Source organism: Mirounga angustirostris, unplaced genomic scaffold, assembly GCF_029215605.1.
Source record: "Mirounga angustirostris isolate CCGP_5_RB_7025 unplaced genomic scaffold, mMirAng1.0.hap1 SCAF_4, whole genome shotgun sequence".
Taxonomy (NCBI): Eukaryota; Metazoa; Chordata; class Mammalia; order Carnivora; family Phocidae; genus Mirounga; species Mirounga angustirostris.
In genome coordinates this window covers 70,547,717-70,570,981 of record NW_026991712.1, presented here as the reverse complement: position 1 = coordinate 70,570,981, position 23,265 = coordinate 70,547,717, and the positions used below count along the sequence as shown (strand labels likewise).

The 23,265-nt window shown below is 38.4% G+C and overlaps 1 protein-coding gene across 8 annotated transcripts in view; it reads right to left on the bottom strand.

The window, feature by feature from the left end:
- Window positions 1–1,249: 1,249 nt before the first annotated feature.
- The window catches only part of CA8 (carbonic anhydrase 8), a 93,541-nt gene continuing 71,525 nt past the window's right edge, over window positions 1,250–23,265 (bottom strand). For 4 of the 8 annotated variants that reach the window (XR_010410696.1, XM_045896511.3, XM_045896512.3 and 1 more), the window contains one exon: window positions 1,250–3,888. Coding sequence is in view for 1 of the 8 variants with exons in the window: in XM_045896512.3 (XP_045752468.1) it covers window positions 3,787–3,888 (102 nt within the window). In the remaining 7 variants the exon portion in view is untranslated. The other 4 variants (XR_010410697.1, XM_064588289.1, XR_010410698.1 and 1 more) reach the window with 4 other exon arrangements.

Genomic DNA, 23,265 nt, shown 5'->3' with positions numbered 1-23,265 from the left:
GAAAGTAAAAGAAAAAAATCATTAAAGTAACTGAAATAGTACAATGGAAAATATTCACTTAATGCAAAAGAAAGCAATAAAGGAGGGACAGAAGAACAACAAAGACATGGAGACGTGTAGGAAACAGAAAGCAAATTGGCAGACATAAATCCAACTACATCAACAGTAACACTAAACGTGAATGGGTTAAACAATACAATCAAAAGTCAGAGAGATTGTTAGGCTGGATGAAAAAACAAGATCCAACTTTAAGTTGTCTACAGGAGACACACTTTAGGGGGCCTGGGTAGCTCAGTCATTAAGCGTCTGTCTTTGGCTCAGGTCGATCCCAGGGTCCTGGGATCGAGCCCCACATTGGGCTCCCTGCTCCGCGGGGAGTCTGCTTCTCCCTCTCCCACTCCCCCTGCTTGTGTTCTCTCTCTCGCTGTGTCTCTCTCTGTCAAATAAATAAATAAAATCTTAAAAAAAAAAAAAAAAAGGAGACACACTTTAGATTCAAAAATACAAATACACTGAAAGTGAAAGAATGGAAAAGACAGATCATGCAAATAGCAACCATAAGAAAGCTGTAATGGCTATACTAATATCTTACAAGGTACTTTTTAAAGCAAAACAGATTTCTAGAGATAAAGAAGGACATTTTATAATAATATAAGGAGAACTCCTTCAGAAAGATATGAAAATTAGAAACATATATGCACCTAGCAATAGAGCCCAAAATGCCTGAAGAAAAAGCTGACAGAAATGAAAGGAAAAATAGATAATTCAAAAATAATAGTTGGAGCCATCAATATCCTATTTTCAATAATAGAAATAGGAAGATCAACAAAACAGAATACATGAACAACATCATAAACCAACCAGACCTAATAGACATCTACAGAACACATCAACAACAGCAGAATACACATTCTTCCCAGGTGCACATAGAACCATCTCCAGGATAAACCACATTCTAGGCCATAAAACAAGCCTCAACAGATTTAAAAGGATTGAGAACATGCAGAGTTAGTCCTCTCACCACAATGGAAGGAAATTATGTATCAAGAACAGAAATTTGGGAATTCATAAATATGTGGGAATTAACCAACACACACCTAAATAATCATTAAGTAAAAGAAAAAATCACAAGGCAAATTAGAAAATACTTTGAGATAAAGAAAGCAAAAACATAGCAAACAAAACTTATAAGATGAAGCAGAAAGCAATGCTTAGAGAAAATTTTATAACTGTAAATGGCTTTATTAAAAAAAAAAGATCTCAAACCAATAACCTCATCTTCCACCTTAAGATATTAGAAAAATCACAAACCAAACCCAAAGCGAGCGGAAAGGAAATAATAAAGATTAGAGAAAAACTTAATGAAATAGAGAATAGAAACACAGCAGAGACAACCAAGAAAACCAAATGCTAGTTTTTTGAAAGAGCGACAATATTGGCAAGCCTTTAGCTCAACTGACCAACTACAGAAAAGACTCAAATTATCTTAATTGACAAAACTTCTGAGGACAATATTACTTTACACACCATCAGGTACATTAATCACCATGAATCAGAGACACTTTCAGATGTGTAAGCTATGTGAAAAAGCACCTCAGCTTGTTGCGCTTTTTTTCCCTGTTAGGTAAACAAATCCACCCTAAAATATATTTCAAGATCCGTGAAATTTGTCATTTATCCCAAGTTAACTTCCTCCTACACCCCAACACACACACACTTTTGCTTTGAGAGGCTCCTTCCTCAATTTCAGGGCCCATTACATACCTTTTACTTTCTTTCCCATGACACCATCAAAGCAGGATAGATTTGAGATCAGTTATTTGCACTTGTGTTGATTTACAAATTACACTTTCAAATTCATTCCTACACAAGCATACTCTCACCAGCATTCATATTCTGAGTCTGAGGTACCAAAGTGTGGAAGGAAGAAGGGCTTTCCTATATTAAAGATTAGTAAGCCTCCACACAACCTTGCCAATGGCTACCATAAGCTGAATCAAGTAGTTCATGTCAGTCTTTTGACTCAAAACATAGATGGTAAATAAATTTGATTGCTTCAATTAAAAAACATTGGAGGGGGAAATATGGGCAACGAGATATTTCCCTACAGGTCATTTGAATTGTTATGTTTATTTTGTGGTTTTCAGGGACAGACGGTTGGAGACTATAGGAAGCAGCAGAAGTTAAGTCCAAGACGATCCCCTAGCTGCTCAGTACCAACAGCATCAGGGGCAGAGGCTGGGTACCTGCACCCTGCTTTCAGGCCCCAAACACAGGCTCTACCAAAAGACTGCCGGGGCGCCTTTTGACTGGCTTCTCATGCACAAGAAAATGAAATCTTCGGAGGTCATCTTTAGATGTCAACTACTAATGAGGCAACACCTACAACCCATGTTAGGCGTGTGTGGCATGTTTTGGTTGAGAAGAGAGAAGTCTTCAAATATGCTACAGTTTTTGCAACCATGCTTTGCCATTTCTTCATTTTTGCATAGGAGAAACTACAGAAAGAAGAATCCAGGGCTTCTCTCCACTTCTTAGAGGCTCTGTCCGATGCTGCCCTCCTGTGGTGCGGGGCTCAGGGCAGACCCCAAACCTTCACAAGCCCCCACGCTTTTCCTCACTCTGCTGCCATGCCCATCCATTCTCTCCCTGCACAAGGCTCTACCAGGATCTTCCTTTGCTGCCATTTTCAGGGATACTCGGTGTGATTTTTATTTGTATTTAATGCTTTCGTTATTACAGCCTCTACCCAACACATCTAGTATCTAAAATCTACCCAACACATACTTCTTGCACCTGTATGATTTCTAACTTAGACATTGTGCATCCCCAAATCCCTCCAAATTAGGACTATGAAGTCTTTAGTTTTACAATAATTATAACAACAAATAACATTTATTTAGTACTTGCTTTGTGCCAGGCACTCTACTGCTTTACATAAATTATTTCATTCCGTCACATCTAACTGCTTCTAAGCATATATGCTTACATTTGCCAGTAGCACTTAAAATTAATTAAAATATATTGTTGATTATCTTGGAAAGCAATGTCTCAACATACTAAAGTAAAATCCATAGAATAAAATATTTTAAGGTCTTACAAAATGTACAACACTAAGTTATTATAGGATACTATTAAATTTATGTTTCTACCATGGAAAATAAAGCTATTTTCTGGCATGTTGTACCCACTTACTTTTAATCCTATTTTTATGCCTTTCTCAAACTCCTAGAAACCAGAGCTTCTAATATGTCAAATAGAATAGAATTAGATTCATACATTCAATTTGATCCTTTGAGAAATATATAAAGTGATTTTGTTCTTGCATTAACTCCCAAATTGTTTTGTATAATAACCAGCCTGACATTAATTGTGGCATGAGGGCTGAGAAACAACATGAGATAAGACTTTTACTAATCCTTCACATTCCATTTCCAAGCCGTATGCTGTTCCTGATCAAAAGTCTTATTTATTATTAAGAATTACATTATTCTCTGAATGAGTGAATTTTCTCTCAGAGACAGGAAATGAAGGATCGCTAACACTGGGAGTGTATTTTTCCTGTCTCAGTATTAATGCATGATATATATTCATATTAATAACAACTCTGAAAACTAGTTTCATTTCTTCTACACATAAGCAATAAACAGTATGTGCAAAAATCTGAGTCCTAGCAGCAGTGGTGTGAATATAGAATATTGGGTTTCTTTTGAAGGTACAGCCATTTCTAATATTTCATTAGAGCATGTGTAGAGGCAACCGTCACAGATGTCCATCAAAGCTGGATTAGATGAAGACAAACAATGCAGGCTTTGAGGATAAACTGTAGCTGCAGCTCAAAAGTTTCCGTTTCTCATCGAAGGGCACTATAGGATCATTGTCTTCCTCCTTGAGGCAAAAAGAATGAATCAGTTATGTTACTGACATCCCTCCACAGCAGACCGAAAAGTCTTTTTTGCAGTCCCACAAGAGACAGTGAGAACAAGATTTCATAAGAAAATGTGGAAATTTCAAAAATATCTTCATGCTCGTTTGTCATCTCTGCAATTTTCCCATAAAGTCTACCATCATTTTATTTCTGTGGCAGAATCTACTAGTGCAAAATTTCACAGAAATATTTTCAACAGAAGTAAATGCTTGAACTACTAAACATTTCTGTACCATGTTTAATAATAAAATTCAGCTTTAAGTTATTGTCATTAACTTCATGTATATTAATCACAGATGGTAACTGCTTGCACACAAAGACCACTTCTTGCTAGCCCCCAAATAACTTTGCAATTCTATTAAGTAAATGGATAAATAATAAATACAAAATAATACATGACACATAGTCTTTTTTGAGATAGTGAATTTCCCATTTAGGAAAAAAAAAACCAGCTAAGATTTTAGTTCAATAACATCTATTGCCAGCATGGGAGTGGCAAAACCAACTTTCATATAGGTGCTGCACATTAACTGGTCCACTCTTTTGGACAATAAATACCTATTAAAATTCAGATGCATATACTTTCTGACCTGAAATTATATTCCTAGAAGCTTACTGTACAGATAAACCATCCAATCATACGAAGATTTTGTGTCGGGATATTCACTGCAGCAATTAAATGACTTCCTTCCTTAATCAAGTATAGAGTAGGACACAATAGAGTACTTGAAAAATGTCCACATAGGCTATGTGTGTATGGATGTATTATACATACACACATACACGTGTCTGCCCACATATGCATATGTACATACAGATACATGCAATTTCTGGAACAATTTATTAGAAAGTATTTGTAATTTGGGGTATATTTTTCCAAACTACATTTCAAAGAAGATATAGTCCTAATCAAATCTTTAAGATCTCAGATAGAACTTAAAAGGTAAAATAGGACTTTGGGTATATATTTGACAATTATAACCCAGCAAATTTTAAGTCAAAGTGTCTCAAATGAAACTGATAATCAAAATTGTGAAGCCACAGCATTTCAGAGCTAAAAGGAGCCTAAAGGTCATGATGTATACATTTTCTGCAAAAGAAAAATAACCTGGAGTCCCCCATTACCTAAAATGTGTTCCACGTAAGTAAAAATTAGTTGGAAAAATGACTCCGTGTTCCAAAAAAAACAAAACAAAACTGGAAACTCTGGTTAAATACAGTAACATATGGTTCTTATATGTAAAACCACCTCAGAGTTCTTATATACAAAACCACCTAACATGCTAATGTGCACTGTAAATCTCCTAAAGGAGGTTATGATATTCAGGATTCTCCAAATTTGTAGACTATCAGCTCTTGACTTAACAAACATCTTAATGGGTATCTTAATGGCTCTGCAGAACACTTTTGGAAAAGGCTAGTCGACAGGAATATATATTCCAAGTTTACCAGAGTAACGAAATTTCATTTTAAGAATATATGAAGCCATTCTAAAAATTAAACTATCATGGTCCAAAATACCAATTAAACAAAAGATAGTTAATATGCAGTCTCCCTAATCATACAAATTCAGGTCTTAACACAAAGCGTTTTAACACTGAATGTTCATACACCCAGAGTGCAAGAGATGCACATGCCCGTTGGTGTCTCGTTCATTTTGAAGTTCTAAGGGTCTGATGTAAATGGTTCTCAACAGATGCTAAGTGAATTCTGGTCTACCAGAGTGTGGACTCTTCCTGGTAAATTTAGGTACTCACTCTGCTAAAATCTCCCTCAAGAAGAAACTAAAGATAATAATGCCCCCTGCTTGTTGGGCTTATTCTCCTCAACAAGGCACTGTGAGGATGATCTTTATGTTAGCTCCCCCCAAAGATGGATGCTTGATCTTGTTCACTGCAGAGAACAAGTTACCTGGGAAAATATTTCAACTGATTGCAATCTGCGGTATGGATTTGGAATCAGGGAGACCAAGGTTCAAATCCCAGCTCTGCCACCAACTTGCTGTGAGATTTTAGGCAATCTACTCACCCCTTCTGAGCTTCGGATGATAGCAGAACCAGATAGAACCTTCATAGGGTTGTGTGAGAATGTAACAGGACAACAGATAAAAGGTGACAACAGTGAGTCGCAGGCACATAATTGAGCTACTAGTGAGGATTTCGGTTGATTCTACAGACATCTCACGAGCTGAAAGTTGACCTATGCTATGGCCTATTATTTTCCATAGCATGTGTTCAAAATTTACTTTTCAGAATTTCAGAGAAAGTTTTCATGGAAGGAAATTACACTTGATCTCATTTGCACTGTGTTCCCAAGGTCCAATGCAGTATCTGGCCCATAGCAAGCACTCCAAGAAAATCAAGTGTGTGTGTGTGTGTGTGTGTACATACATTAAAAAGTATAACAAAATGACAGGGGCAACTTCATTATATAATTTTAATTTTTAAAAATCTGTATCAAAATTACACATTCACATAAAGGGTTAAATAGTTTTAGAATGTTTCTTATGAAAACTAGCAGGTCCCTGTCTCTTATGCCACCAATTTCCTCAACTCTTTTAACTGATTATTTCATTTACACCAAAGAGCTAAATAGTGTAATTGTATTACTCCTTTTCCATTTTTAGTATTGTCTCTTGACTTTCCCCATGGAGAATGAAGATTTGACCCTCCTTCCTCCTGTCAGACACCCACCCCCTCCCCGCCACACACACACACACCACCCACATGCATATAAACCCTTCCTTCACTCCATCCTTCCAATACAGTTATGTAGTAACTATGGCTGGATCAGTTTCTATTCTATTCTTCCCATTATTGTGATGATGTAAATCTTATCCAGAGCTGAATTATGTGTATTAATGTATCATTTTCTTCCTGCACTTCTTTTCCCCTTCTGGAGTGAATAACTGTGATTATCTTGGGGTTTTTCCACCTTAGTTTTCTATGTACTGAATCCAAAATTACCTCCCAATCCTGAGACACTCAGGAAGTTAAAGGCATATCATACCATCAATTTCTAGAACCTTCTCATTTGCTCACATCTGGACTCAAGACTCCATCCCTACAACCCTACTTCACAAACATTCTGGGCATCTCCTTTGCCGGATCTCCTGGTTCCCAAATTCCCCATCTGTTTTCCCCATTTTGGGGACGCATATCTTCTAGTAGCTTCCTAGGAAATAATCTTCAATGATCTTGATATTTAAAAATGACTACTGTAAGTTTGACTGGGTAAAAAATTCTAGATCAGTTGTAATTTTCACTCAGAATTCATGCTTGACGTTTGGCTTCCAGTGTTGCTATTAGTCTGATGTTCAAATTTCAGGTTCTTTCAATGTTTTTTCTCCCTGTAATTCCTCCCTCCGTGTCTAGGAATTTCACAATGGTAGTGCCTTGCATTTCGATCAACCGTGCTGGAAATTCAATGGGTCCTTTCAAACTGTAAATGTATGTCCATGAGTCCTGAGAAAATGTTTAAATGATTTTGTTGCTGCTTCCTCTCCTCTATTTTCTCTGTTCTCTCTCTCGTTTTCTGATTATTTGGACAATGGACCTCCTGCGCAGGTTCTCCAATTTTCTTATCTCCTGGTTTTGCTCTATTTTCTAAGAAATTTCAGTTCTGCTTTCTGATTCTACTATAGAAGTTTTCATTCCTGCTATCATGTTTTCGGTTTCCAAAAGCTTTTTAGAATATTCCTTTTCTTCACAGCATCCAGTTCCTGTTTCATGGTTGCAATCTCTTCCCTTACCTCTCTGAAGATATGATCATTTTTTGAACTTTTCCTAAGTATTTATTTCTTATATCTTGCCTTCTTCTATTTGTTTTGGGTTCTTATGTATTATATGCCTTCTTCAAATGTCCGTAACTGTTCATACCTAAGAATGGGAACCACCACCATAAAAACACCACCACCACCACAACAAAAATCCAGAGTGGAGGCTCCGAGCACACAGAAGGCACTTATTTATCTGTCCTGCCTTCACCATAGAAGTACCAGCTGGGCCATTTCATTAAGAAGTCCCTGGGGTTCCTCAGATTCTCCAGAAAGACCCTTCCAGCCCCCAGTCTAGAGAGTAGAGGCCTTTCTGCCAGTGTCCTGGAGGCCAAGTCGGGGAGGACCAAACACAAGACATGAGGATATTATTTAATTATCCTATTTTTCAGAGAGGTATCCTGATACTCAATTGCACCTAGGTCCCCTAATAGGCAGATTCTCTCTTCATCAGCTTTTAACTACACAGGATTCCAGCCTCCTCTCACTCCAACTTCTAGAGATTATCTGTTGCCACCAATTCCTGAGATTTTGAGAGATTATCACGTAAACAGGCTTGTTCCTCACATCTGCTAAGTCTGTCATGTCACAACCATCTGCTTCCAGCTTCCAAAGTATTTTTGCTGCTGTCTCTTTTGTTTTCTCTATCCTTGGAGGTTTGTGCACTTAAAAAAAAAAAACACACACACACAAAAAAACCTTTCCTGTTATTTTAATGCAATTTGTGGTGGAAAACAAAATTAATTGCCTACAATCAATGGATTACCATTATGTGATACAAAAGTTCTTTTTTATACATTTGTGTATTTTCTCAAGTTTCTACCATAACTATATTACTTGATAATCAGAATATATATTTATTCAGAAAAGCCATCTAAAGAAATGATACTTTCAACATACAAAGGCAATCAGACTGACTTGCTCCCTGCTCCCCTTTGGGACTTCCTTCAAATACCCATTTATGTATATATAAAAAATAAGAAAGCTTAACTCTAAAAAAGAATGTTCTGTTATACGATGATCACTGTTCATAACGAGACCCTGAAGTATGGCCATATCCTAAGAAGTCCTCTAAATCATCTGGTATTTCAGTATAATTGTAACAGATGCTATCTTTCACATGTGAGTATTTCTGAACCTTAAATTACCTTCCATGAAGAGACCCTAGGGAATGAGTGCAAATCAAATCACTACTGGGAGAATTTCCTGAAAAGCTATCAAAAATAAACTAGCACGTAAAATTAAAAAAAAAAAAACATAATAAAATAATAAAAAGGCACGCATGCCCACGTGCCCTACTTCAGAGGTCACTGCAGGTCTCAGGACTGACCTAAGTGTTAGTCTGGCTCAGCTCACTGATAACACATTAAAGCTTCCCTCCTTAAGTAAGATAATTCAGGGTAAAATCTCCAAAATAAGAATCTTTTAAGAAATAGGGAGAGGGGTGCCTGGGTGGTTCAGTCAGTTAAGCATCTGCCTTCAGCTCAGGTCATGATCCCAGGGTCCTGGGATTGAGCCCTGCGTCAGGCTCCCTGCTCAGCAGGAAGCCTGCTTCTCCCTCTGCCCCTCCCTTTGCCTCTCCCCCTGCTCGTGCTCTCTCTCTGGCTCTCTCAAATAAATAAAATCTTAAAAAAAAAAAAAAAAAGAAATAGGAATATGTTATACATGAGGATTCTCTCTCTCAGAATGGTCTCTTTGTCCTGTACACTAAAAGAACACTTTCCTGGGGGAGTTTTTATATGCTGTTTTAATTTGGAATTAGCCATGTACCTGATTTACTACCAACATTAGGCTGTAAGCCCCTTTAGGGAGAGTCTATATATGTCTGATTATGTTCTTATTTTCACACAGCCCCTAGAATGCCACCATACACAAAACAGAAGGCTAAAAATAAATGTCCTTCCATGACAAACAAAGATGCATGGCCACCTTTCCCCCCCCCAACATACCCACTAATAACATCAGGTCATGAGGAAGGAAAGAAAGAGAGAAAGGAGGAAGAGAAAGGAAGAGGTCAGGAGTGTCCAATGCATTTGAAGATTCAAAGAAAAGAGTGAGGAAAATGCCATTGTATTTGGAAAGAGAAATCAAAGCATATCAGAAATAAGAAAGGGGTGCCAGATTATTTAACATTATTCTGAAAGTACTATATGGTGTGGTAAGTACTGAAATTAGAAAGGAGAAGACTGTCATTATTTACATATGTGATCATGGTCTGTTTAAAAAATTCAAAATAATCAGCTAAAATGTTACTGGAAACTATGTGAAAGGTCAGTTAAGAAAGCCAAGGACAAACCTAAGCAATTATTTGTTCAATGAAGAAATATTAACCCATAGAAAAATATAATGGAAAATGACACTAATCAAAATCAATAATGACAGCAGTAACAATAACAGTAAAGAAAGAAAAAGAAAATAATAATAGTAATAGCTCACATTTGTTGAACGCTAACCTCAGCTAGGCACCACGCTGTGCATTTTACCTTATTTCATTTAATCCTCACAACCTCTCTAGGAGGTTATTACTCTTAGTATCTTTACATCATAGATGAGGACACTGAGGCTCACAGAGTATATCATTAATTTGCCCAAGTTGTGGAGTAAGTGGTGATGCCAAGTTCCCCATCAAGCCACACCCAAAGCTGACTCTAGAGCCCAAGTGCACACACAACTGTAATAAGTCTAGTCGTGACGAGAGAACCATCCAATGAATGAAGAACATAAAAACTTTTAATAAGCACCGACCTATGCATTGTTCCTTGATAGAAAGATTCGATACCAATTCTCCTTAAAATTATATATTCAGTGCAATCCAAATGAAATATTCTAACAAGATTCTTTTTTTCTTTTCTCAAACTCTTTTCACACACCCCCTTTCTTTTACTCTTTATTTCAACCCATCTGATAAAATGACCCTATAGATTATCTGGAAGAATTAAGCATGTGAATACAGTGGGGGGGGGGATGCCACAGGGGAAGAAAATAGCCAGGAAAATTCTGCAGGAGGGGCTAGGTAAGGGATCTTGTCCTACCAAACACTGAAACATACACAAATGCCATAAACATTGTGAGCGATGCTCATCAATAGGCAGGTGGATGGAACAGGAGAGGGACTTCAGGAATAGAACCATGTAGTCACAAGATTCAATGTCGTAACATATTTTTATCCTTTTTAGTCAGATGAGCATGGATGAAAAATCTGAAAATAGTTAATGGTGGTGAAGGTGAGGAAAACTGTGGTTAGTGGAAGCATAAATGGATACAACTCCTGGGAAGAGCAATCTGCATATATACGTACTATAATTGAAACTCTCTGACCTGGTAACTCATTACTAAGAAATTTTTAAGGAAATAGTTGCATAAATCAACCACAGTATGACTGATAGCAAAATACTGTAAATAACCTAAATGAATAATAATAGAGGAACAGCTCAGTAAAATTTTGGTACATAATTAAAGGTAACTTATTTAAAGGGCAATCATTTAAAAGTATGGCATATATCTACTCGACGGTATAAAAAGATACATTATCAAACAGACAGAAAAACAGCCTGGGGCACCTGCCTGCCTCAATTGGTAGAGCATGCAACTTCTGATCTCGGAGTTATGAGTTCAAGCCCCACACTGGATAGAGAGCCTACCTAAAAAAAAAAAAAAAAAAAAATTCCTCTGGATAGCCTGGCTGGCTCAGTCAATAGAACATGTGACTCTTGATCTCAGAGTTGTAAATTCAAGCCCCATGTTGGGTGTAGAGATTACTTTAAAATAAAAAAATAAAATAAAAATTTTAGGAAAGAAAAAGAAAAATAGCCTGAATATAATCCACTAAGGAACATTCTATGTCTACATATCCCATAGAAGATAAATGCATAAAAAGAGATCAAATGGACAAAAATAACAATAAAGTTTAAGTATTCACTGAATACCTACACCGTGGACCAAAAACATGTTAAGCCCTTTACATTATCTCATTGTATCTTCCCAATCACACTATGAGGTACTTATGGACTTAACTGAGGAAAAAAGTAACTTAGAGAAATTAGTAACTTTTTCAAGATCACACAACTAATTACTAATTAGTGGTGGAGTCAAAATGGAACCTGAGACATCCCCACTATGTTGTGGGGCCTTCATGTTCACATCCTGGTGACGGCCGTCACTCACAGAGGGTTTGAGAAATCATTGCTTCTTCTTTAGTTTGTTCTGTATTATTTGAATTTTGTCATGAACATGTATCATATTTAGACACATGGGAACAAAGAACAAAAAAAGAAAGAAATCAAAGGCGACTCTTGCCACAGCAATTTCAAGAGGTAGATGGAAGATGAACACATCTCAAGAAATCGAGGAGGAAAGAGGAGATGAGAAAGAGGTGGAAAGTATACTGAATGATAAAAAAAAAATTGGCAGAAACAACTTCTATAAAATATCTGATCAATGGTACAAGCGTACATACATAAAGGGACCCCATGAAAAGCTGGGGTTTTTTTGTTTTGTTTTGTTTTGCTCCTTCTGCTTTTATTCTTGCTAGGACCCATACCCCTGCCTTCCACATGCCTCACGTAACAGATAATGTCTGTCCTCGTTGCAGAGGTCAAGGAGTTAGTGATTTCTTTGGAGTCTTCAGCAAAATAGGTAACATCTTAGGAGTGACCAAGCAGGGTCATGTTTTCCAAGACCATTGACTCACCAAGAACCCCAGCTCTAGGGCACACGTGACTTACGGAGGACATCTAAACACTCATCTTTGTTCCTGGATGTCTAAGAAGACATGTGCACCAGACCACAATCCCCAGTAAAAACCCCAGACCCCAAGTAACGACGAGATTCACTCTCCTCTCCTTTCCGAGTCTCCGAGACACTGTATCTGCACTCGCTCTATGTCCTCAGTGAACTCTGCTCTCACTTCGTCTTGGCTCGAGTTTGCTTTGTATCCTGCACTAAGCCAAGGACTATGTTGGCTGGTCCTGCAGGACCCACTCTGGGTCCTCGGGGACCCAGCCAGCCTGCATCATTAGCATAACCCTTATTATCATAACCCTGTATTTTAGCAATATGTTACCAAAAACGAAAACATGCGTGTTTTTTCCCAGAAATCTCATTTCCAGGAAATTATCTAAAAGAGATAAGGAGGCAAAGATATACAAGGACTTCATAACTTTCTGCCCTTTGTTATTTGAAATGTGGTGCAGTAACAAGAGCTCCGGGTTTGCAGTTAAACTTACCTGGGTCTGAATCCTTGCTTTGTACTTTACTGGCTGTGACCTTGACCAAGTTACTCAACTTCTTTCAGCCTCGGTTTATCTCTAAAATCTAAGTCAAAACACAGGCCTCACAGGATTGTTGTGGGGATTAAATGAGATAAAATATAGTACCATGTCTGAACTATAACAAAGCACCCAATTCTTTTTCTTCCCACCACTCGCTAATATGTTTAACTTAGAATGAATACATAAACTTTAATCAGAACTCTAAAATAAATCATACAGCTTGGTAATTTCTACATTATTCTGCATCCAAGTATCATAAAACATTAAACTTAGCTTTTAAGTTTGTTCAGTAGTAAACCTATGTTATGATACTTTGACACTTCCTCAATCTCAATTAGCTGTAAACCAATTAACAAAACTTTTATACACTACAGTGAGTCACGTTTTTCTTCTTTCTTCCCTAATCCCTGGTGTGTTGTAAGGGTGATTGAGTATCTAATTACTTCTTAATTGAATGCACATATTATACATTTTTCACTAGTTCAAGCTTAATGCTTTTAGTCCAGAAATCAAAGTCAATGAAATTAAGTTGAATTGGGATTTGGACAACTATTACAATGAGAGAAGGTTTGTATTATGTCTAATTATAAGTAAATGTGGATTTTAGCATTATTTCAGGTACAGGAATGTGCCATAACTAATTTAGATGATTAATAACATTGTTATTCTTATTTACAATCTTTTATTCCTCATTACAGTGATTTTTATTGCTGGGACCCATTAAATATAATCATTCTTTAAAGAAAAGATACCATTAGAAAATCATTTTGTACCAAAATCAGAATGAACATTCACATGAGTGACTAGATGAGTTTCTCTGAAGCATAAAGGCTACAGGAATTCTCAAATGCTGCCAACAGAAGAAAAACGTAACTTTGGAATATAATCAGTTACATTAATAAAAAATATTTATGGCAAACCATAAAAACATTACTATCAAAATAGCATACCAAATTCAGTAAATACTTTACAGAGAGACTATTTTCATGAAAGGTTTTCTTCTTTGCCCCTTTGTGCATTATACAGGAGTGAAAAAAAAAAGTCTGAAGTAGATATTCTCCAACAACAAAGGTCTGTTTGCTTGTTTATAGATACGGGGAGCAGCCATCTGAAATAACTGAGTTGAAGACCTCCTCCCACAGATGACTAGATTAAGTAACTTTTTCAGGTCCAATTCAACTCTGTATTTCCAAGATGTCCTAAAAAGAATTTCTTTAGACAAGCCCTAAAGACCTTTATGAGTTTCTAAACACTAAAGTTACAACAAGAATTCAGAAATTTTGAAGGCGGTTAAAGAAGCACTGAAATGGAAAACAGACCCATCAAAAACCAATGTGGTTTTCTTGTTTTAACAATTTATTTTGAGAAGGTGTTACCTACCTAGTGGCAAATTTCTTGATCAGAAAAACCTCCACATTACCTAAAAGGATATCAGATTCTGCCCCAAGATATTGGGTATTGTCTAGATTATTTTAGCTTTGTATGTTATCAAAACGAGTTTTAACTGGAATGTTTAATTAAACTGAAGTAGCCCCAGGGGGGAGAAGCAAGATGGCGGAGGAGTAGGAGACCTAAATTTGGTCTGGTCCCAGGAATTCAGCTGGATAGGGATCAAACCATTCTGAACACCTACTCACTCAACAGGAGATCAAAGAAAAGAATAGCAGCAACTCTCTGAACAGAAAAGCAACCACTTTCTGGAAGGTAGGACGTGCAGAGAAGTGAATTCGAGGCGATATTCCAGAAGATAGATGGGGGAGGGGGCCTCTGTCAGCTGCTACAGGCAAGTCATAGAGCAGTGGAGCACAAAATCGGAACTTTTAGAAGTCAGCTCCGTTGAGGGATGTAGCTCCAGTGGCTAAGCGGGGGGTGGAACCCTCACTGGGACAGTGTGGTCTCAGGACCCTCGGGGTCACAGAAAGACCAGGGGTCCTTGAGTGCGGCAGAGCTCCCAGGTATTGGAGCGGGGAAGCCAGCTGCAGAGACGGAGCTGAGGCGCGGGCTCTCAGCTCGGGGTTGCTGTAAACCAGGCTCTGCGGCACAGTCGGGCCACTGCTCTTCCAGCAGGGACCCAACAAGTGGTGGATCTGGGGAGACTCCCTTTTCTCCCCTGAGAGGAGCAGCGCGGGAGGGCACCACAGGGATCTGCTGGGGTTGGAAACTCCACACGGGGTTGTGTGCCAGAGATAGAAAACACTCGGTCACAGGCCGGATGAGCACGGAGTGCAGACGGAGACCGGAGAGATGGGAGTGATGGACTGCTTTTCTCTGGGGCTCACTGAAGAGTGGGGCCCTGAGTTCTTGGCTCCTCCGGGGCAGAGATTGGGAGGCCGCCATTTCCTCCAATGCTGTACGGAAAATTTGCAGGGAACAAAAGCTCCAGAGAGCAAACCTGAGCAGATTACTTAGCCCGGAACCAGAGGGGGCAGGGCAATTCCGCCTCCGGCAAAGACATTTAGGAACCATGGAAACAGGCCCCTCCCCCAGAAGATCAGCAAGAACAGCCAGCCAAAAAAAAAAAAAAAAAGGGCACCTGGGTGGCTCAGTTGGTTAAGCGACTGCCTTCGGCTCAGGTCATGATCCTGGAGTCCCGGAATCGAGTCCCGCATCGGGCTCCCTGCTCGGCGGGAAGTCTGCTTCTCCCTCTGACCCTCCTCCCTCTCATGCTCTCTGTCTCTCATTCTCTCTGTCTCAAATAAATAAATAAAATCTTTAAAAAAAAAAAAAAAAAGAACAGCCAGCCAAGACCAAGTTTACTGATCAATGAGAACAGCAGAACTCCAGCGCAAGGGGAATACAGCAGAGAATTCATGGCTTTCTTCCCCGATTCCTTAGTCTTTCAAAGTTAATTTTTTCAATTTTTTTTTCTTGAATTTTTCTTTATCCCTTTTTCAACCAATATCTTATCAATCCCTTTTTTAAAAAATCTTTTTTATTTTTCATTTTTAGAGTCATATTCTATCCCTTCATAGTAGTTAACCTTATTTTTGGTATATACATAAGTTGTTCTCTCTTTAAAATTTTGGGATACAGTTTCTTCTAACAGACCAAAATATACCCTAAATCTCTAGTGTATGGCTTTGTTCTAGTCTCCTGCCTGATCACATTCTCTCCCTTTTTTCTTTTAATTCCTCTTCTTCTTTTTTCAACCAACTTCTTATCAATTCCTTCTATAAAATCTTTCATAATTTTCATCTTTACAGTCATATTCCATCCCTTCATTGTATTTACCCTTATTTTTGTACATATATAAGTTTTTCTTTCTTTAAAATTTTGGGAGGCACTTTCTTCTAACAGACCAAAATATGCCCAAAATCTAGCGTGTGGCACTGATCTATGCACCAGCCTGATCATATTTGATCTTTTTTTTTTTTTTTATCTTTTTCTTTCTTTCCCTTTCTTTTCCCCCGGTTTCAGGTCTCTTCTGATTTGCTTAGTGTATATTTTTCTGGGGTCGGTTTACCCTGTTAGCATTTTGTTCTCTCATTCATCTATTCTCCTCTGCAAAAATGACAAGATGGAAAAATCACCTCAAAAAAAAGAACAAGAGGCAGTACCGACTGCCAGGGACCTAATCAATACGGACATTAGTAAGATGTCAGAACCAGAGTTCAGAATGACAATTATAAAGATACTAGCTGGGCTTGAAAAAAGCATGGAAGATATTAGAGAAACCCTTCCAGGAGAAATAAAAGAACCAAAATCTAACCAAGTCAAAATCAAAAAGGCTGTTAATGAGGTGCAATCAAAAATGGAGGCTCTCACTGCTAGGAAAAATGAGGCAGAAGAGAGAATTAGTGATATGGAAGACCAAATGATGGAAAATTAAGAAGCTAGGAAAAAGAGAGATAAACAACTACTGGATCACGAGGGCAGAATTCGAGAGATAAGTGATACCATAAGATGAAACCATATTAGAGTAATTGGGATCCCAGAAGAAGAAGAAAGAGAAGAGGGACAGAAGGTATATTGGAGCAAATTATAGCAGAGAACTTCCCTAATTTGGGGAAGGAAACAGGCATCAAAATCCAGGAGGCACAGAGAAACCCCCTCAACATCAATAAAAATAAGTCAAAACCCCAATATCTAATAGTAAAATTTATGAGTCTCAGAGACAAAGAGAAAATCCTGAAAGCAGCTCAGAAGAGATATGTAACCTACAATGGTAGAAACATTAGATTGGCAACAGACCTATCCACAGAGACCTGGCAGGCCAGAAAGGATTGGCATGATATATTCAGAGCACTAAATGAGAAAAATATGCAGCCAAGAATACTATATCCACCTAGGCTGTCATTGAAAATTGAAGGAGAGATAAAAAGTTTCCCAGACAAACAAGAACTAAAGGAATTTGCAAACACGAAACCAGCCCTACAAGAAATATTGAAAGGGATCCTCTAAGCAAAGAGAGAGCCTAAAAGTAACATAGATCAGAGAGGAACACAGACAATATACAGTAACAGTCACTTTATAGGCAATACAATGGCACTAAATTCCTATCTTTCAATAGTTACCCTGAATGTAAATGGGCTAAATGCCCCAATCAAAAGACATAGGCTATCAGACTGGATTAAAAAACAAGACCCACTGATATGCTGTCTGCAAGAGACTCATTTTAGACACAAATACACCTCCAGATTGACAGTGAGGGGGTGGAAAACCATTTACCATGCTAATGGACACCAAAAGAAAGCTGGGGTGGCAATCCTTATGTCAGACAAATTAGATTTTAAACCAAAGACTATAATAAGGGATGAGGAAGGACACTATATCCTACTTAAAAGGGTCTATCCAACAAGAAGATCTAACAATTGTAAATATTTATGCCCCAAACATGAGAGCATGCAATTATATAAGCCAATTAATAACAAAGGCAAAGAAACACATCGACAACAATACAATAATAGTAGGGGACCTTAACACCCCCCTCACTAAAATGGACAGATCATCTAAGCAAAAGATCAACAAGGAAATAAAGACTTTAAATGACACACTGGACCAAATGGACTTCATAGATATATTCAGAACATTCCATCCCAAAGCAACAGAATACACATTCTTCTCTAGTGCCCATGGAACATTCTCCAGAATAGATCACATCCTAGGACACAAATCAGGTCTCAACTGCTACCAAAAGACTGGGATCATTCCCTGCATATTTTCAGACCACAATGCTTTGAAACTAGAACTCAATCACAAGAGGAAAGTCGGAAAGAACTCAAATACATGGAGGCTAAAGAGCATCCTACTAAAGAATGAATGGGTCAACCAGGAAATTAAAGAAGAATTTAAAAAATTCATGGAAACAAATGAAAATGAAAACACAACTGTTCAAGATCTTTGGGATGCAGCAAAGGCGGTCCTAAGAGGAAATAATAAAGATCAGAGCAGAAATCAATGAAACAGAAACCAAAAGAACAGCAGAACAGATCAACGAAACTAGGAGCTGATTCTTTGAAAGAATTAATAAGATTGATAAACCCCTGGCCAGACTTATCAAAAAAGAAAAATGACCCAAATAAATAAAATCATGAATGAAAGAGATCACAACCAACACCAAAGAAATACAAACAATTCTAAGAACAAATTATGAGCAACTATATGCCAGCAAATTAGATAATCTGGAAGAAATGGATGCATTCCTAGAGATGTATCAACTACCAAAACTGAACCAGGAAGAAATAGAAAACCTGGACAGACCTATAACCACTAAGGAAATTGAAGCAGTAATCAAAAGTCTCCCAACAAACAAGAGCCCAGGGCCAGATGGCTTCCCAGGGGAATTCTACCAAACATTTAAAGAAGAATTAATACCTATTCTTCTGAAATTGTTCCAAAAAACAGAAAAGGAAGGAAAACTTCCAAACTCGTTTTATGAGGCTACCATTACCTTGATCCCAAAACCAGACAAAGACCCCATCAAAAAGGAGAAGTACAGACCAATATCCCTGATGAACATGGATGCAAAAATTCTCACCAAAATACTAGTCAATAGGATCCAACAGTACATTAAAAGGATTATTCACCACGACCAAGTGGGATTTATCCCTGGGCTGCAAGGTTGGTTCAACATCCACAAATCAATCAATGTGATACAATACATTAATAAAAGAACAAGAACCATATGATCCTGTCAATAGATGCAGAAAAAGCATTTGACAAAGTACAGCATCCTTTCTTGATCAAAACTCTTCAGAGTATAGGGATAGAGAGTACATACCTCCATATCATAAAAGCCATCTATGAAAAACCCACAGCGAATATCATTCTCAATGGGGAAAAACTGAGAACTTTCCCCCTAAGGTCAGGAACACAGCAGGAATGTCCACTATCACCACTGCTATTCAACATAGTATTAGAAGTCCTAGCCATAGCAATCAGACAACAAAAAGAAATAAAAGGCATCCAAATCGGCAAAGAAGAAGTCAAACTCTCACTCTTTGCAGATGATGTGATACTTTATGTGGAAAACCCAAAAGACTCCACCCCAAAACTGCTAGAACTCATACAGGAATTCAGTAAAGTGGCAGGATATAAAATCAATGCACAGAAATCAGTGGCATTCCTATACACCACCACCAAAACAGAAGAAAGAGAAATGAAGGAGTCAATCCTGTTTACAATTGCACCCAAAACCATAAGATACCTAGGAATAAATCTAACCAAAGGAGCAAAGAATCTGTACTCAGAAAACTATAAAATACTCATGAAAGAAATTGAGGAAGACACAAAGAAATGGAAAAACGTTCCATGCTCATGGATTGGAAGAACAAATATTGTGAAGATGTCAATGCTACCTAGAGCAATCTACACATTTAATGCAATCCCTATCAAAATACCACCCACTTTTTTCAAAGAAATGGAACAAATAATCCTAAAATTTGTATGGAACCAAAAAAGACCCCGCAGAGCCAGAGGAATGTTGAAAAAGAAAAGCAAACCTGGTGGCATCACAATTCTGGACTTCAAGCTCTATTACAAAGCTGTGATCATCAAGACAGTATGGTCCTGGTACAAAAACAGACACATAGATCAATGGAACAGAATAGAGAGCCCAGAAATGGACTCCCATTCAACTCCATGGTCAAATAATCTTCAACAAAGCAGGAAAGAACGTCCAATGGAAAAGTCTCTTCAACAAATGGTGTTGGGAAAATTGGACAGCCACATGCAGAAGAATTCTGCATTTCCTTACACCACACACAAAAATAGACTCCAAATGGTTGAAAGACCTCAAAGTGAGACAGGAGTCCATCAAAATCCTAAAGGAGAACACAGGCAGCAACCTCTTCGACCTCAGCCGCAGCAACTTCTTCCTCGAAATATCAGCAAAGGCAAGGGAAGCAAGGGCAAAAATGAACTATTGGGACTTCATCAAGATAAAAAGCTTTTGCAAAGCAAAAGAAACAGTCAACAAAACCAAAAGACAACCGACAGAATGGGAGAAGATATTTGCAAATGACATACCAGATAAAGGGCTAGTATCCAAAATCTATAAAGAACTTATCAAGCTCAACACCCAAAGAACAAAGAATCCAATCACGAAATGCACAGAAGACATGAACAGACATTTTCCCAAAGAAGACATCCAAATGGCCAACAGACACATGAAAAAGTGCTCAACATCGCTCAGCATCAGGGAAATCCAAATCAAAACCTCAATGAGATACCACCTCACACCAGTCAGAATGGCTAAAATTAACAAGTCAGGAAACGACAGATGTTGGTGAGGATGTGGAGAAAAGGGGAACCCTCCTACAGTGTTGGTGGGAATGCAAGCTGGTGCAGCCACTCTGGAAAACAGTATGGAGGTTCCTCAAAAAGTTGAAAATAGAGCTACTGTACGACCCAGAAATTGCATTACTGGGTATTTACCCCAAAGATACAAATGTAGTGATCCAAAAGGGTACGTGCACTCCGATGTTTATAGCAGCAATGTCCACAATAGCCTAATTATGGAAAAGAGCCTACACGTCCATCAACAGATGAATAGATAAAGAAGATGTGGTATATATATACAATGGAGTATTATGCAGCCATCAAAAGGAATGAAATCCTGCCATTTGCAATGACGTGGATGGAACTGTAGGATATTACGCTGAGCGGAATAAGTCAATCAGAGAAAGACATGTTATCATATGATCTCACTGATACGAGGAATTCTTAATCTCAAGAAACAAACTGAGAGTTGCTGGAGTGGTGGGGGGTGGAAGGGATGGGGAGGCTGGGTGATAGACACAGGGGAAGGTATGTGCTATGGTGAGCGCTATGAATCGTGTAAGACTGTTCAATCACAGACCTGTACCTCTGAATCAAATAATACATTATATGTTTCTAAAAAAAGAAGATAGTAGGAAGGGAATAATGAAGGGGGGGGAATTGGAGGGGGAGACGAACGATGAGAGACTATGGACTCTGAGAAACAAACAGGGTTCTAGAGGGGAGGGGAGTGGGGGATGGGTTAGCCTGGTGATGGGTATTAAAGACAGCACGTACTGAATGGAGCACTGGGTGTTATACACAAATAATGAATCATGGATCACTACATCAAAAACTAAATGGTGATTAACATAAAAAAAAAAAACTGAAGCAGCCCCCAAAATAAGGCAAACCTATACACACATACACACTCATGCGCACACACACACACGCACTTCCAAGACCTATACAGTTAAACGACCTTTTTATGGTGTATTTTTACTAAAAATATTTTAAAATATGTTCTCACCCTTTTGAGGGTCCTATCAATATCTTTCTCTTACATGGTTTCTTCTCTAACTCACCGTTTTCCCTTCTTCAGGAGATGGCTTTCAAGAGGTCCGGGGTAGTTTCCTCCTCACCGTCACGGCATAATTATTTCCTCACCCTCATGCCATTTCATTTCCATGCTGAGATTTGAGATTCCCTAGGTTTGCTATATGTAAGCAATTTGCTATGTATAATCGTCAGGACCATAACTACTGCATAACAAAATGAAAATGTTAAAAAGAGGACTTCAGTCATTTCGTCATGCTTCCATGTTTCCTGGATAACTACTAACACCTAGCTGCGGATCAGTAGCTCTAATGCAGATAGGTTTTCCAAAGCCCATTTTCAAAAAACTCTGTACCTTAAAAGCACACATTAAATGAGATGCCAATAATAGTACCTTTCGTTATGGATGGCAATCACCACCACCACCAAACTCCCAACGGCAGGTGTTGCCAACTAGTCACAGCACCCCTTCCCACTGTGCTGAGAGCGAGCTTCATTGTCCCTTTCAACCAATCACAGCTGACACACAAGCCTGACTGCACCATGTCCTCCATGTCTTTTATTTTTATCAATCTTTCCTTAATAATCCTATGTAGACACCACATCTTCCGTGTCTTTTATCAATCTTTCTTTAATAATCCTATGTAGAAGAGAGGGGGGTGCTTTTGTGACAGTCTAGGTGAGAAATGGGGCTAACTTCATGGTGTGTGATGCTGGGGATGGGGACACAGAGACAGATTTGGGAGCTGTCAGAAGGCAAATCTGCAGAACTGGATGATCAGTTAGAAATGTGAGGTGAGGAGAGGAAGAGAGGTGTCAAGTGTAACTCTGGTTCTACGAAAACTGGAAGAGAGCCAGGTCTGTGAAGAAAGATTGTAAATACACCCTTGTATATATTGAGTTTAAGATGTCTTTGACACCTCCAAAAGAAAAGTCAGACAGACAGTCGGGCATTCAATACTAGAGTTTAATAGAGAGACCTAGTCTGGGACTAGGTCATCTGCAGTTGGTGGGAACAGAAACTGTAGGTTTTCTGTCCCCTAGCAAGCAAGCATGCCTCCTCACAGGTTGAGCTGTGAGGACTCCAACCGGAAGTGGCCTCCTGGAAGGTCCGTCTGAGTGCTGAGTGCTGAGCTTTTATACCTCCCCAGTTCCAGAATGACTGCTTTCCTCAGTCTCTGTAAACTCCATCATGAAAAAGAGAAACTCGAGAGAATGGACAGCAAATAAATGAGGAGGAAACTGAAATGAGTGTCTCCTTAGGAGTATGGTTTTCTTAATAATTCGTCTCTAAGTGGAAAAATGGAGCTAAAAAAATTGATCTGAGGAAATTACCCAAAATGAGCACCCATGATGCAAAAGGCATAAGAGAACATGTTTAGAGGAGATCACCTGGTCTCAGGAATTTTCTTATGGAAAACATATGCACTAGGTTTAAAATCATGAAACCTACCATATTTAAGGTATCAGACTATATGAATGTTCAACATACAAGTTGGCCCATGACTGCAAAATGTTCTCTTTTCTTCCTCCCAAAC